This window comes from Myotis lucifugus, unplaced genomic scaffold, assembly GCF_000147115.1.
Source record: "Myotis lucifugus unplaced genomic scaffold, Myoluc2.0 scaffold_185, whole genome shotgun sequence".
NCBI classification, from domain to species: domain Eukaryota; kingdom Metazoa; phylum Chordata; class Mammalia; order Chiroptera; family Vespertilionidae; genus Myotis; species Myotis lucifugus.
In genome coordinates, this window is record NW_005871233.1 from 257,131 (window position 1) to 272,432 (window position 15,302).

At 41.5% G+C, this 15,302-nt stretch overlaps 2 protein-coding genes across 4 annotated transcripts in view; one reads left to right on the forward strand and one right to left on the reverse strand.

Annotated features, from left to right (window-relative positions):
- The window catches only part of ZNF527 (zinc finger protein 527), a 31,387-nt gene extending 22,367 nt beyond the window's left edge, over positions 1 to 9,020 (reverse strand). Inside the window, exons 1-4 of one of the 3 annotated variants that reach the window (XM_014462584.2) lie at positions 8,819 to 9,020; positions 6,053 to 6,125; positions 5,459 to 5,527; positions 188 to 314 (exon numbers count right to left, since the gene is read on the reverse strand). In XM_014462584.2, the coding sequence (XP_014318070.1) occupies positions 188 to 314; positions 5,459 to 5,485 (154 nt within the window). In that variant the 5' untranslated portion in view covers positions 5,486 to 5,527; positions 6,053 to 6,125; positions 8,819 to 9,020. Of the gene's footprint in view, positions 1 to 187; positions 315 to 5,458; positions 5,528 to 6,052; positions 6,126 to 8,818 lie in introns of those variants that run through there. The other 2 variants (XM_023760591.1, XM_023760590.1) reach the window with 2 other exon arrangements.
- Positions 9,021 to 9,163: 143 nt separating this feature from the next.
- ZNF570 (zinc finger protein 570) overlaps positions 9,164 to 15,302 on the forward strand; it is a 103,753-nt gene continuing 97,614 nt past the window's right edge. The window contains exon 1 of the mRNA XM_023760592.1: positions 9,164 to 9,415. The gene's annotated coding sequence lies outside the window, so the exon portion shown is untranslated. The remainder of the gene's footprint in view (positions 9,416 to 15,302) is intronic.

The following is a 15,302-nucleotide window of genomic DNA, read 5'->3' on the forward strand; positions in this document are numbered from 1 at the left end:
CTGATACTGCTATTCCAAACCATTATTCTACAGCAAAGGGTATTATCATTTCTAACTCTAAAAAATACTTCAAATCATTCCCTGAGAATAGAAGTAGAAATTTAGCTAACCACTAAATATTTCCAATGGAGGAAGCAAAAACACCCCAGAGGGAAGGTTTTGAGTTATGGGGAAGAGACATCCTTACCAAGCCATACCAAATTCCCGTAGTTCTCCAACATGACATCTCTGTATAAAGCCTTCTGAGATGGGCTCAGCCATTCCCACTCTTCTTGGGAAAAACCTAGAGCCACATCCCTAAAGGTTACCAACCCCTGAAATTAAAAAAAAAAATCTTGTTTGTCAAGTGCTCCCATACAGTCATAGCCAAAAGAAGGAGGAGGAGTATAAAGCCTTCTGAGATGGGAGGAGGAGAAGAAGAAGAAGAAGAAGAACAAGAAGAAGAAGAAGAAGAAGAAGAAGAAGAAGAAGAAGAAGAAGAAGAAGAAGAAGAAGAAGAAGAAGAAGAAGAAGAAGTAGAAGAAGAAGAAGGAGAAGAAGAGAGGAAGAAGGAGAGAAGAGTTCTGCTAGAGTTCAAAGGTCTAATTGGTCCAAGGAAAATTATTATTGGGGAACAAATACATGCCCAGGTTTTTCAAATATTTTAAGAAAAAGAGGGACATATCAAAAACAGACTCACCCCTTGAAAATTATACATGTTTGTGAAAGAGAAAGGAAATATACACAGAAAAAATTAGCTTATAGCATGAAACATGAATTTATGACATGAAAGTATATGAATAAAGGCAAAGTTTTATGTTTTATGTTACCTATATAAGTATCAAGACATACAGGGAGAATTCTTTTATATTCCCCAAACTGAGATATCACCTGGCTCAAAGTAGTGAAAGAAGGTCTAGAATTTGGTTTTTAACAAAAGGGTATGGTCTGAAATTTAGAATCTATATGTGAGGAGAAACTTCCATGAGTGTATCTTGAAGAAATAATGAAGCATATGTGAAGAGATTTAGATCGGAAGGTTATATTTAAAAATTTGGAAAAAACTTACATGTCCAAAAATTAGAGTTTAAGTTATACCACTGATATAACAAGCTGTATGAGTGGAAGGATACATGTTTTATAAGCTCATGTATATCCAGTGTCTATTATAAAACCTGTCACATTGTAAATACTCAAGAAATATTTGCTTCTTAGTGAAGATCTTTATGTACATCCATATGAAGGAAAAGTACTCAATACTTCAAAATGACAGTTCCATTTTGCATTGAATGGTCTCATTTTTTATTAAAAATAATGAAATATCAAATATGGTTATTCTACACAGTAAAATATAAATAAAGGTGGCTAGAGAAAAGAAAACATAGAACTACATAGTGTTACATAACTTTCATGTACACCTCTACACTTCTGCGTTGCGGAAGGCTAACCTATATTGATGACATCAAGAGACTCCTTTTTCCTACCCCATTTTCAGTTGGGTTAAAATCACATGCAAGATATGGGAGGGAGGTGATCAGGGCTCAACATTTTTTCTCCTGGCTCCCTCCTTATAACATCACCCTGTGTGATCTCTGTCCTTCAATCAAAGGCCACAGTGGCTGTCAAGGGACCTCCCCAACTCAGATATCTCTTTCTTTGGGTTCAGGCCTAAACTCAGTAAACCCCAAGGTATAGCACTATCCTTTGTAGTTTTTCTATATACTTGTAAATAGTCCCCTTTTGAGTTTCTTACCAAAACCCTGACTGATTAACATGTTGATCCAATGTACTTCTAGGATATGACCAGAGATTCAACAAAAACACCACTAGGCAACTCTACTATACTTCCTTAATAAATTCACTCTCCCACTCCCCGACGACTATTTCATACTGTCTGTCTCTCTAACCACCACCAAGTCCTCTCATGTTCTCACTCTGAAATTCTTCATCCTCTAGCCCAGCAGTCGCCAACCTTTCGGACCTCGCAGACCACTTGGTCCGCGGACCACCGGCTGGCGACCGCTGGCCCACCGTATATGTTTACTGACCTGTATCTGTACTCATATATTCTGCCTTCCCTCTGTTACTACAGATAAAACTCTGGGCTTCCTATCTAAGACCAATCCCTCCACTTATACAAACAAGGACATTGTCTCCTTTCTCCCTTGTAAACATCATGGAGATATCAGAACCTCCCTTGTATTACCAGTATTTTCTCACTTTACTGAATTATTCCTATCAGTATACAAACTGATGCAATATTTTCCATCTACAAATAGATAGATAAACAGATTTCTTTCCATGATCTCACTCTGGCTATTGTCCCATTTCTCTATTCTTTTTAATAACAAAAGTCTTAACTGTGGTAATATACACAATGGAATACTATGCTGTGGTAAAAAAGAAGGAATTCTTACCATTTGCAACAGCATGGATGGAACTGGAGAGCATTATGCTAAGTGAAATAAGCCAGTCAGAGAAAAATAAATATCACATGATCTTACTCATTTGTGGAATATAATGAACAACGTAAACTGATGAACAAAAACAGACCTAGATGCCGAAACCGGTTTGGCTCAGTGGATAGAGCGTCGGCCTGCGGACTGAAAGGTCCCAGGTTCGATTCCGGCCAAGGGCATGTACCTGGGTTGCGGGCACATCCCCAGTAGGAGATGTGCAGGAGGCAGCTGATCGATGTTTCTCTCTCATTGATGTTTCTCTCTCTATCTCTCTCCCTTCCTCTCTGTAAAAAAAATCAATAAAATATATTTAAAAAAACAAAAAAACAGACCCAGAGACAGAGAAGCATCGATTAGACCATCAAACCTCAGAGGGAAGGGAAGGGAGGGTGGGGGTAAGGGGGAGAGATCAACCAAAGGACTTGTATGCATGCATATAAGCCTAACCAATGGACACAGACACCAGGGGGGTGAGGGCATGAGTGGGAGGGGGTGGGGGGCAATGGGGGGATAAGGACACATATGTAATACCTTAATCAATAAAAAATAAATAAATAAAATTTAAAAAATAACAAAAGTCTTCCAAAGACTTGTTTGGATCAGTGATGTCCAACAGAATATAACATGAGCCACAAATGTAATTTAAACTTTTTTAGTAGCTACATTAAAAAGGTATATGCAATAAGTAATTTAGTAATATTTTTATTTAACCCAATATATCTAAAATGTTATTTCAACCTGTAATAAATATGAAAATATTAATGCTTTACATTCCTTTTTTACTGAATATTCAAAATCCAGTATGTATTTTATACTTATATGGCACATCTCAATTTGGAGTAGTCACATGTAGCTAATGGGTACATTATTAGACATGCCTGTCCAGAGCTCATAAACATGCTCTGGGTATTTGAGTTTCCAGAATTTCCCACTCAAATGGCTTCAAGCCTACTTCCAGAGCCTGCCTGTACCTCTTATGTGTCCAAAATTCTTTTGCTCTGTCTCTATTCTCACTTTTTTAGCCCTCTATTCTCTTTTAAATCTATTGCAATGATGCTTTCATTCAAATCACTCCATAAAGTAGCTCTTTTAAGGCTATCAGTAGCTTCCATGTTACTAAATCCAGCAGTCAGTTCTCAGTCTTCATCTTCCTCAATCTCTCTCAGAATAATGTAACTCAGTTGATCATCACCTTGAAAATTTTCTACTATGACTTCCTGGACCCATACTCTTCTGGTTCTCCTTCTACATCAATCCTGCTCTCTTTTGCTGGTTCTTCCTTTTCTTGTCAGCCTCTAAATGATGAATGCCCTAAATTTAGACCTTGACCTCTTTCCTAACTACATTTACCACAGTCCTACCCTCAAGGTAATCTCATCCTGTCCTGTGTATGGCTTTAAATACACTAATGGCTCTCAAGCTCACATCTCCAGTTCTGAACTCCAGATATATAATCAACATTCCTCTTGGATATCCAATAGGTCTCTCAAACTTAATATATACAACTCAATTCTTTTTTTTTTACGGAATGGGTACCTTAAAAAAAGAAATTACCATTATTGGTGCATAATTTATATCCAGTAAGATGCACACATTTCAAGTGTATAAATCTGAGTTTTAACAACTGTATACATATGTGACTAGAGACATTTCTGTCACTCCAAAAGGGTTGCCCCTTCACCATCAACTCCAACCCCCACTCCAAGGCAACTACCAATCTACTTTCTGTCACTATAAATTCCATTTTCTTTTCTAGAATTTCACATAAATGGAATCAGATGGTGTGCCAGTTATCGATTTACGGCCTCACAGTTGCAAGTTGCTAAACTGCAGTTTGGCCCTTTTAATCTTTTTCCTTTGCGGACTGACGTAATGTTAACTTTTTCCAGTAGAGGGAGCCAGAGAGATGTTGCAAGAGGAAAGTGCTTTGCTTCTAACTTCCAGACATGGTTCCCCAGGGCAGGCAGCTTCTCCAGCCCAATCCCACAGTGTGCCTGCTTCTCCAGTGGCTGGCAGCCAGCACCTTCCTCAGGCACCCACCTCAGGCAGTTTCCTAGCCGAGTGCCTCTGGTGAGACACTTCTTTGTAAACTGTTTTTTCTAGTGCCCTGGAGAACTGACTTCTGGTAAGTTCCAGAGGGTGGATTCCAGCAGGTTCCACAAGTGCAGCACCATAGAGACTCCTTTGCCCTTTAGTGAGTCAAGGCCAAGGGTTTTCCCATGAGATCAGGGTCCCTGGGATGTCATCGAGTTCTCTATCTTAGATCTTAGGGTTAGCGACTGCTCCTCCTATCTGCTGTTTCTATATTCTTTAGCAGTCTCTTTATTTCTTAGTAGCCAATCCCTCTTACTCCAATCCCCTGCTATAATGCATAATGTGTATTTAGCCTTCTCTCTTCAAACTACTGTGTGGGTTTCAGGCTCCTGATTGGAGCTGACAAATATAGTATATGCCTCCTGTCTTCTTTCCTTCACCGTAATGTCTGCATGATTCATCCACATTGTTGCATGTATCAGTCAGTAGTCACTCCTTTTTATTGCTGAGTCGTATTCCAATGAACAGATAAACCAGTCTGTTTATCCACTCACCATGATGGACAATTGGGTTGTTTCCAGTTTGGGCAAATATGAATAAAACTGCTATAAGCATTCATGTACAAGTTTCATCACATGCTTGAGCATAACACTGAGTAAAAGAGATACCAACTGTCTCATGGAAGGATTATATGAACAAACTAGAGGCCCGATGCAGGAAATTCGTGCAAGAGTAGGCCTTCCTTCCCTCAGCTGCCGGCACCAGCTTCCCTCTGGCACCCGGGACCCAGGCTTCCCCGGCAGCCCCGGCTTCATCCAGAAGGACATCTGGTCTAATTAGCATATTATGCTTGTATTATTATAGAAGATGGTGGAGAAAGAGAAGTGGAGAGAGGACTCACTGGGCTATCTGTGACTCTCTCTGTACTCCAAAGTCCTAAAAAATGAGGTAGCATTTCTGGAAACAAAGTGAAAACCTCAACTTACCTGGGATTCACACAGTCCAACAGCCATTCTTCCTTCCTTCTTCAATTTTCTCTTTTGGAGAACAAAATCCTGGACAGTTAAGAAAGAAAAAATGGCAGACCATCCCTATGTTGCTGATCTTAGACTTACAAAGATAGAGCTATTGCCCATGTTGTGATCCCCACAGCCTCAGCCCTAATCACTTCCAAGATCTGAGAAAAAGGCCAAAACTGATATTAATCCTGAAGTTATGACTAATAAGAAGAACATATAGCCTGAATTCACCAAAATCTAAAATCCATCCTATGGCTAACAAGGAAGTATGATCTGGTCATGGTTGGCCCTTAGACCTCATTTCCCCCCTTGCTCACTCCACTCTAGGCACACAGGTTTCCTTACAGTTCCTCAAACACTGTGTGCAGTCATTCTTCAAGGCTGCTGTTGCTTTTGCTTTTCCTATCGCCTGGACATGCCTCACTCCCTCTCTTCATTCCTATCTGTGCTCAGTTGTCACCATATCAGAGGGACTTTCAGTCACTTTTTCCTTATTTTGATTTATTTTTCTTCTTAGCATTTAACACGCTCTAACATAGTACTTATTTTTTCCCTACTTACAGTTGTCTTTCCAATCAATGGTGTAGATCTCAGAGAGCGAGGATTTGTTGGGTCCACTGGTATATCTCTAGTGCTACGATAATGCAAAAATCATTATTAAGTTCTCAAAAAATATTTGGTAAGTGAATAAATCTTAGTGTGACTCCTGTAATATGTAATATGTAATATGTTGTATTTATCATTAACTTATTTAATCTTCACAAAACTGCAAAGATAGTTGTTATTATCCCCATTTAACCAACAAGTGAAATTGAGGTTCAAAAAAGCTTAAATAACTAACTTGAAGTCATAAGAGTCAGACTATAGCGTGACTCAAGCACTGGTTCTCTTTTAAGAGTGCTTGAATGGAAAGTATTCAATATAAACTGAGACATCAATGCCATATATTTCTTAGAGAAGCATCTTTCGGGATGGTATATGTTACCTCTATTATTCTACAGAAATGAAGCCTGAGGCAATCATTGCCAAATTTTAACACTAAACCAATAACAAACTCCACAGCCTCAAATATGTTCCTTGTACTCTCAGAGCCATCATTTCTCCATTCTGAAAACAAGAATAGTTGTGCTTGACCTGAAATTTAGGATACATGACACCCTAATTCTGGGCTACTCTGCACTAGCCAACTCAGTCTCTAACAAAGTTACTTCCTTAGTGCGATGCAGCTTGAAATTGTCCATAAAAGCCTTTGTAATCTGAGAGGAAAATCAAAGTCTTCTCAGCATCTGAGAGCCCTAAGTAGTACCTGCATAAAAGAAATGTATTTTAAATTTTTATTTGCAAAAAAGCTGTGTATCCTTTGGGTAATATTTTCCAAGTTTGAGATGAGCCATCTAAAAAAAAACTGTATTAAAGACTTGAGCATTATATAGCCCACAACCTGCTCCCAGACTCTCTACTCCTTCACTCATTGTCTATATGACCTTGGACAATTTAATCCACTTCTCAGAAACTTTTTTTCCTTACTGTCAAGATTGCATGAGCCCAACTCTTGGCATACAGAAGTGATCCTTGTTTCCACTTAGATTCTCATACACATTTAGAAAGGAAACAAGAATATTTTTCTTTATTAACTGAGAAAGTCAGAACCAAAAATTTAGCTCACTTAGTACATCAGAAAAAGAGCTGTGGATCAACCTCTCTCAGTGCCAAACATGAAAGAGTATGATGAGGAAAATGTTAAAATCTCCAATTCCATGGCCGAAGGAGAGGAAGACTGAGCTTTCAGGTTTCGATTTCCCATTGCACAGGCAGCCAATTTGAGGATGGTCTCACTACAATGTCCTCAGACTGGGTTCTGTGATTCACAAAGGGACTGAAGGAAGAGAACCAGATTTAGTTCTTATGTTCCAGAGGTTCCTAGTCCAAGACCACCGACAATACTCTCCAATACCCTTAGAACCCAGGGCCTCTATTTTTTACTTTAGTGATTAAAAGCAAGGACTCTAGAGCAGGGATGGGCAACCCCCTGGCACGCGTTCCAAACATGGCACGCCAGTAACTTTTGCTGGCACGCGAAACCCTCTCTTATAATCTTCCATTTACAATTGTGAATCTTTGTTCTCAGTGATGAATTTTGTTAAGTCTCATAGTAGGAGTAGCCTGACAGATGAAAGTAGTAGCTCTGAAGGTCACAAAATAGAAACCTGATGTAAAATCTCTGTCATTAGTGATGCAGCAGCAGAAGTCCCACTGATAATATCAAACAGAGTCATAAATTTTTCTGTCAGACTATCAGTGTACATGTATACATTAAAAAATAAATGTATTTTTCATCATCATATACTGTGTTTTTGTCGCTCGAATGAATTTTATTATTTCTTCAAGGTTCTTCACATACGTACACCTTAAGAGATATCAAGTAGGCATAACATGTTCTCAAAAAATTAGGGTTGGCATGCAGAAGAATTTTGAGTGAGAGATTTTGCTGGTTTGGGCACGCACTCACAAAAAGGTTGCCCACCCCTGCTCTAGAGCTAATCCCAGTTTTGTCACTTATTAACTGTGTGAACCTGGACAAGTGATTTTAATCTTCCTGTAACTCACAATCACAAGCTGAATCACACACGCACACGAATTCTCACACAGTCACACCCATAATGTCATACACAAACAGTCACATTAACACAAAGTTAGAGATGGTGATAACACAATTACTCTCTCTCTCTCTCTCTCTCTCTCACACACACACACACACACACACACACACGGTGACACACAAAATCACATTCTAGCCCTGACTGGTTTGGCTCAGTGGATAGAGCATCAGCCTGTGGACTCAAGGGTCCCGGGTTTGATTCCGGTCAAGGGCATGTACCTTGGTTGCAGGCACATCCCCAGTGGGGAGTGTGCAGGAGGCGGCTGATAGATGTTTCTCTCTCATTGATGTTTCTAACTCTCTATCCCTCTCCCTTCCTCTCTGTAAAAAATAAATAAAATATATATTTTTTTATATTTTTTATATATTTTATTTATTTTTTACAGAGAGGAAGGGAGAGGGATAGAGTTAGAAACATCGATCAGCCGCCTCCTGCACACTCCTCACTGGAGATGTGCCCGCAACCAAGGTATATGCCCTTGACCAGAATCGAACCTGGGACCCTTGAGTCCGCAGGCCGATGCTCTATCCACTGAGCCAAACCGGTTAGGGCAATAAAATATATTTTTTAAAAAATCACATTCTATCACACCTGTAGCCTGTCACACAGTCACCCAACGACACCCAGCTGGTCGTCGTCCCGTCCCAGGCGGTCCACCCCAGCTCACCTCTTGCTCCCGCGCAAAGCCAGGCCCAGCTCACCTCCCAGCACCGCGGGTTCTGGAAACCTGACGAGCCACCCGAGACCCGCGACGTCGTCTCCTAGAATCCCCAGCGGCGGGGAGAAGGGCCGGACGCTGAGGCGCGCTGGACCCCAGAAATCGGCTGGGGAAACATGCAGCTGCACGGGCTTAGACTGTCTCAGCTTTTCCTTGACACTCAGGGAACCACCAGCCCCAGAAGGCTTTGCGCAGCAACGTTCTTTGCTAAACTACATTTCCCAGAGGGCCCAAGGCCCGCCTCTACTTTGCGCCGGCGTTACAGGCGGCCTTAGGTGCGGTACCGGAGAGCTGAGTGCCTCTCAGGGCGACACTGGACACTCAAGTGACCCTGAGCGACTGCGTGTGAGGAAACGGTGATGCTGCGAGTGTCTGTGATTGTAAGCTTAGGTGTGGCCGTTGTTTTATGTGTCTGTCGCTGCACACTTTGTGCTTGCGCACAAGGGGCGACGGGTTCTGTTGGTGTTGAGAGCTTCTGAATTTTAAATCACGTCCTGTGATTGGGAGTCGTTGTGTGACAGACTGCGGGTCTGTCGCGCGGAGAATGTAAGTAATTGTGGTTGTGTGAGAGTACTGTGGCTGACTTTGGGTTGACCGGTTTTGTAACTGTGTTGTTATTCTAGAGGTCGCAGTTTACCCGCGACAGGGGGTGGAACTTTGTTTCTAGTCTTGCCTTTAAGGTTGAGTCCCAAGAAGTCCTTATGTGTCTCAGTGTGTAACTGTTTACAGATCTACCTAACTGTTCTTCCATCCCCATCCCTCACCCCCAGCCATAGGCGGGGTCACTGTTATCTGCATTTTTATATCCCTTTTCTACTTGCACCTGATGTGATGTGGGCACAGAGGGTAGGTAGATTCCATTTGTAGGAAGATGCTCATTTGCACCAAAGCCATTTATGTTGTAGCCAGTAGCTCTGGAGTTTCTCCTGTTACTGGTTCCACCTTTTCATTTTACAACTTTAGTGTCCAACTTTAAGAAACTGCCCCCCCCCTTCACGCGCACGCAAAAGAAGAAAGTGCCCCCAGTCAGGAGGAAACACGCGGGCCCCTGAAGTGATGTTAAAAACAGAGTTGAACAGTAGTTGAAGTTGGGGGGGGGGGGGGAAGGGGGGAAGAGAGAAAAAAAATTCAGGAACTATTTCAATAGAGGAATAGAGACCAGTATAAAACTGAGCTCAGTTTCACATACAGCAAGAACAAGTGGGGATTTATAGGCAAGGAGCAAGTTGGGGAAGGGGGCAGGGTCAGTGTATGGAAAATTACGAAGAGAAGACTTAGGATAGGGAGGAATTCTTGCTAGAATGACCAAAAAGATTCTTGCTGAGAGGAAGCCAGGGTGATCAATTATCACCTGGGTGGATAAGGAACTTAATTAGATATTGTGATCACATATCAAGAACTCTGGCTAAACCGACTTGACAGAATTCTTGCTAAAACTGAGTGGTGCAAAGGCAAACTGAAGTGAAAAGATTGAAGTCAGGGTAAGAAGAGTGTTCAGCCCTAACTGGTTTAGCTCAGTGGATAGAGTGTCGGCCTGTGGACTGGAGGGTCCTGGGTTCAATTCCAGTCAAGGGCACATGCACGGGTTGCATCCCCCATGGGGGCCATGCAGGAGGCAGCCAATCAATGATTCTCTCTCATCATTGATGTTTCTATCTCTCCCTCTCCCTTCCTCTCTGAGAGCAATAAAAACATATTTTTTAAAAAAAAGAGAAGAAGAGTGTTCAGAGGAGCCTGATCAAGGAGAGAGTCTTTGTCAGTGAAAGTTAAAAAAAAAAAAAAAAAGCCACATTCTGCCCTATCACTAGACCCTGGAAGATCTGGAAGGTGCACCTAAGTCAAGATCCTGATAAGTAGAGATATGTGAAAGCAAGGGTAAATTCTTGAGAACCCATCCTTCAAGAATAATCTCTCTAATCCCCTCCCCACAAAGAGCCCTCTGGCTAAGGCCAGAGTCATGGAAAAAGGGAGTCTGACTGCTAGGGCTGCAGTGATTTGCTGTTTATGAAATTGGGCATTGTTACTTTCAGAAAAAAAAGCAAGCAATTGTTCTTTTTAAAGGCTCTATAAACATTTAAGAGTTTGATTGCTTTAATGAGGAAATTTACTAGTTAAGTATTCTTTGGATAATTGTGATTTGATACTAGCAAGTACATCAAATAGCTCTTCCCTGGACTTGATTACCATGCAGGTTAGAGATCATCTTGGACATTTCATACTAAAGTGCTAGAAATTTAAGATACTCCATTCTTGACTGGAAAGGTATACCTTCAGAGAAACTTTGTGTATGTATGACCATCTCTTCATATGTCAGTAATTGATCATAGGAAAACTTTTTGTCCTTTATTTTCTTACTGCAAACCTCCAAGTCCAATACTGGCTGGTCCCATTCATCTCCAATAGAGTAGGGCAGTGGTCACACTGTTTAAAAAAATAGTCATAGGACCCTGTCCATCAGAGTCTAGTCACGAAAGCAAAACTGCACTGGGAATTTCAAACAGGAGATTAATTACAAAAAGTTAATTACACAAGGTTGAAGGACTGAAAGAGACAAGAGGGGATAGAATTTTAACTTCAAGAAGCAACTAATGCCCTAGAGTTTGGGTACCAAAGGGGGAAGAGATGAATTTACCAGAACCTAAGGTCTTTGAAGAGGGGTCTCAGCCTGGCTGTTAACTGAGTTTGGTAGTCTAGTGCTACGAAAGCAGAAAGAATCTACAGGCCAGGTATAGCCCTCCTTTGCTGCTAGAGAGATACTGAGAAACTGGAATATAGGAAGTGAGTTCCTCTTCCCTTTCTGCTTTCCAATTTCCCTTTAATGTCTCCATGGGCATCCTAAAACAGGAAGCCAATTAGCAAGAGAGACTGGGAAATATCTTTATCAGAGTCCCAGCTCCAGCATCACAGAATAGAGAAAGGCGTGCTTGGAGCTGAAACAATGACAGAGAAGTAATCAGCACACAATCCTTTTTAAATTAGCTGGAAAGTAAATTAATTCATCTACTTTTCCAAGTTTTTTCTTCCCCAAATCTTTTCTTAATAATGTTACTTATTCTTATAATCCCATTAGATCAGTGGTTCTCAACCTGTGGGTCGCGACCCCTTTGGGGGGTCGAACGAACCTTTCACGGGGGTCGCCTAAGACCATCAGAAAACACATATATAATTACATATTGTTTTTGTGATTAATCACTATGCTTTAATTATGTTCAATTTGTAACAATGAAATTGGGGGTCACCACAACATGAGGAACTGTATTAAAGGGTCGCAGCATTAGGAAGGTTGAGAACCACTGTGTTAGATTAAAAAAAAAATGGTGCATATTTAGTAACTAGAGTCCCGGTGCACTAAATTCATGCATGGGTAAGGTCTCTAGGCCTGGCCATCTATCAGGGCCAATCTGCAGGATGACCAGTGGCGATTGGGGCCCCCGCTGGCACCCGCCTTGGCTGGCCTGGGGGTCTGTGCGCTGGGGGCAGCTCCTGCTTTGAGCGTCTGCCCCCTGGTGGTCAGTGCACGTCATAGTGACCGATCATATCTCCTGTCATTCTGCAGTTCGGTCGATTCGCATGTTAGGCTTTTATTATATAGGATGGTATCACATTGTGTACCGCATAGAAATCTCTAAGACATACAGCAGGGACTGCACGTTTTTGGGCAAACTGCACATTATTTAAATCATCATAAATACAGATCATAATGCACTTTAGGTGTTGTTTTTCAATAATTATAGCATTTTTATTTACAAAAACAATTAAACAATTAAAGTTCCTAGTACCTTTTTAACGTATGGTACTGCATAAAACATTTTCCTCTATGAAGAGGGACCAAACAAAATTTACATAAGTATCTAGATTCGCTCCTTTTTCCATGGGCGGCACAAACTCTGCAGGCTCTCGTAGGAAATTTTTTCTTTCCACTCGCTGGAATACACGTAGGTTCATGCTGTTTCATATCACCTGACAACCTTTTGGGTGGATCTTTACGAGGTGCTCTCCAGGGGAATGGCTGGACAGATTTGTCTCTGGTTCCGGAGAGCCTTCATTATTGTCATCCGTTATCCAGTCTCTTGCCACCAATAGCAGAAACTGTTTATACTTCATTTTTGCTTGTGGATTGAGGACGTTGTACACTCTAAATGAATTGTAAAGTCCACAGTTTATAAGGTACAGCACTACTTTTTTTGTCCATTTCATCGTTTTCCTTAGAATGGAACAACATGAAAGGAATTGATCTGCACGGTCAACGCCTTTCATGTGGGCATTGTATTCCTTGATGCAGGTAGGTTTTACAATATTCTCTTCCGTTTTTCTATTTTTTTTCCCTGTTGTCGAGACAGAAGTGTCATGGATCGTTGATATCATTCGGACAACCCGCTTGTCTTTCCATGCTAGGAGAAGAATATTGCCTTTTCTGGAAAATATTATGTCACCTTTCTTCATTCTTGATGTTTTCATTTTCAGATTTGGCAGTAAACCTCTACTCTCCCTAATAGTCCCACAGACTCTAGTTTTGTTTTGTAGCAGCAATTCAGCAGTAGATGTAGCATTGTAATAATTATCCTGGTAAATATGGTGCCATATGCCAAGATAGGGTCCAAGGACTGAAAGAACAGTTTCTTGCAATTTCCTTCCTTCAGCAGTGTATATCTCCATATTGCAGATATAGCCGGTGTCACTCGCGCACACCATCCGAACATGTAAACCGTATTTTGTTATTTTCGCTGGGTTGTACATGCGAAATTTTAAACGTCCTCTCCATGGAATCATTCCCTCGTCCAAAGACAACTGTTGCTTTGGTTTGTATATTGTTCGAAATTTATGCAGGAAATAATCCAGCACAGGTTGGATTTTGAAAAGTCTCCCCGAGCGACTGTCCATTTTGGCGTTATCATTGAAATGCCAGAATGTCCATATTTGCTCAAATCTATGGCGACTCATTGTCTGTGGAAATATAGGGGTACATATCAAAGGATCTGTTGACCAATAGTCTTTCAAGCTATCTTTTCTTGTTTGACCCATCAGAATAATTAGGCCAAGGAATTTCTTGATGTCCTTCTGTGTGACCGGAGACCACTTTAGTGTTCTAGATAGTGTTTTGCGTTTCATTGCGGTTTGATCATGATAGTTGGACAGCTCTTTGCACAACATCTCAAACAATTCATCACCAAAAAAGAGATTGGTCACAGAGGGTACAGAGTCACACTGAGACGGAAATGTAGTGACCCCAGCATGACCTTCAAACATTTGTAAGCGTGGTGGTGTGTCAATTTCAGACCAACAATTATCAGTAGCTTCGTCAGTGTTGGAATCACTTGAAAGCACCGCCACCTTGCGCTTCCTTACAGGTCTAATAATTTCACTGTCAGTAGAATCAGTAGAATCGTCTCCGGAATTGTCAAAACAGTCATCCACATCTCCAATCTCACTAGGAATATCTGATAAATTATCGTTAAATACTTCCGGAAGTGTATCAGTTTCGTTGGTTTCCTTCCTTTTTCTGAGAGAGGGCATTTCTAAAAGCACCAGGAACTTGAAGACGAAGACTATTCGAATGACCAAAATACAATGTAACTGCAATGCTTTATGGGTTCGTGCAATTATATAGTTTTTCGTAGATTGACCTGCATGGTTGCCACCAATGAGATCGCTTCATTCGATGTGGACTGTGCCGGGCCAGCACGGCCAAGGGTGTCTCTGAGTGAGGGGGGTGAAAGGATTAAGGAAAGACAGACAAGAGAATAATAGCTGGGTCTCGGTGGGACGCTGCTCCATGAAGAGGAGACAACGCCAGCACCCACAAGCTGTGTCTTTATTTTATAGCAGATGCCACGAGGCAAAGTAGGGGTGTGATCACGTTGTTTACAGCATTCCCGTGAGTCTCAACCCTACTCAACTACATGCACCTAAACTCTATCACAAGGCACGTGGGGCTACGTGTTCGGACCATAGGTTCAAGCTTACAACCACAGCCGTTGGCTATGATTGTGCTGGGAGGGCCCTGCCCTCCAGCTGGGACTTGCACGTGGCAGTGAGAGGACCCTGTCCTTTCATTAGTCCAAGGCTTGAACCTGGCCAAAACACTGTAACTGTGCCCCACAGTGGACAAGACAGTGTGTTGACATCTAAGGTCCATAACAGATGGCGCTCGAAACACGAGAAAACTCGTGAGCAGTACGCAATGTGGTATCATAACAAAGCAATACAAATTCTGAAATAGCTTATGTCTAGTTTAATATAGTTATTTGGATGAAGCCATTACCTGTCTACACTAATAAAAGAGAAACATGGTAATTAGCGTACAACCGCTACCCTTTTCATTGGCTAATCAGTGAGTATATGCAAATTAACTGTCAGCCAAGATGGCAGCCGGCAGCCAGGCAGCTGGAAGCAAACATGAGGCTTGCTTGCTGCAGTGAAGGAGGACTCCAAC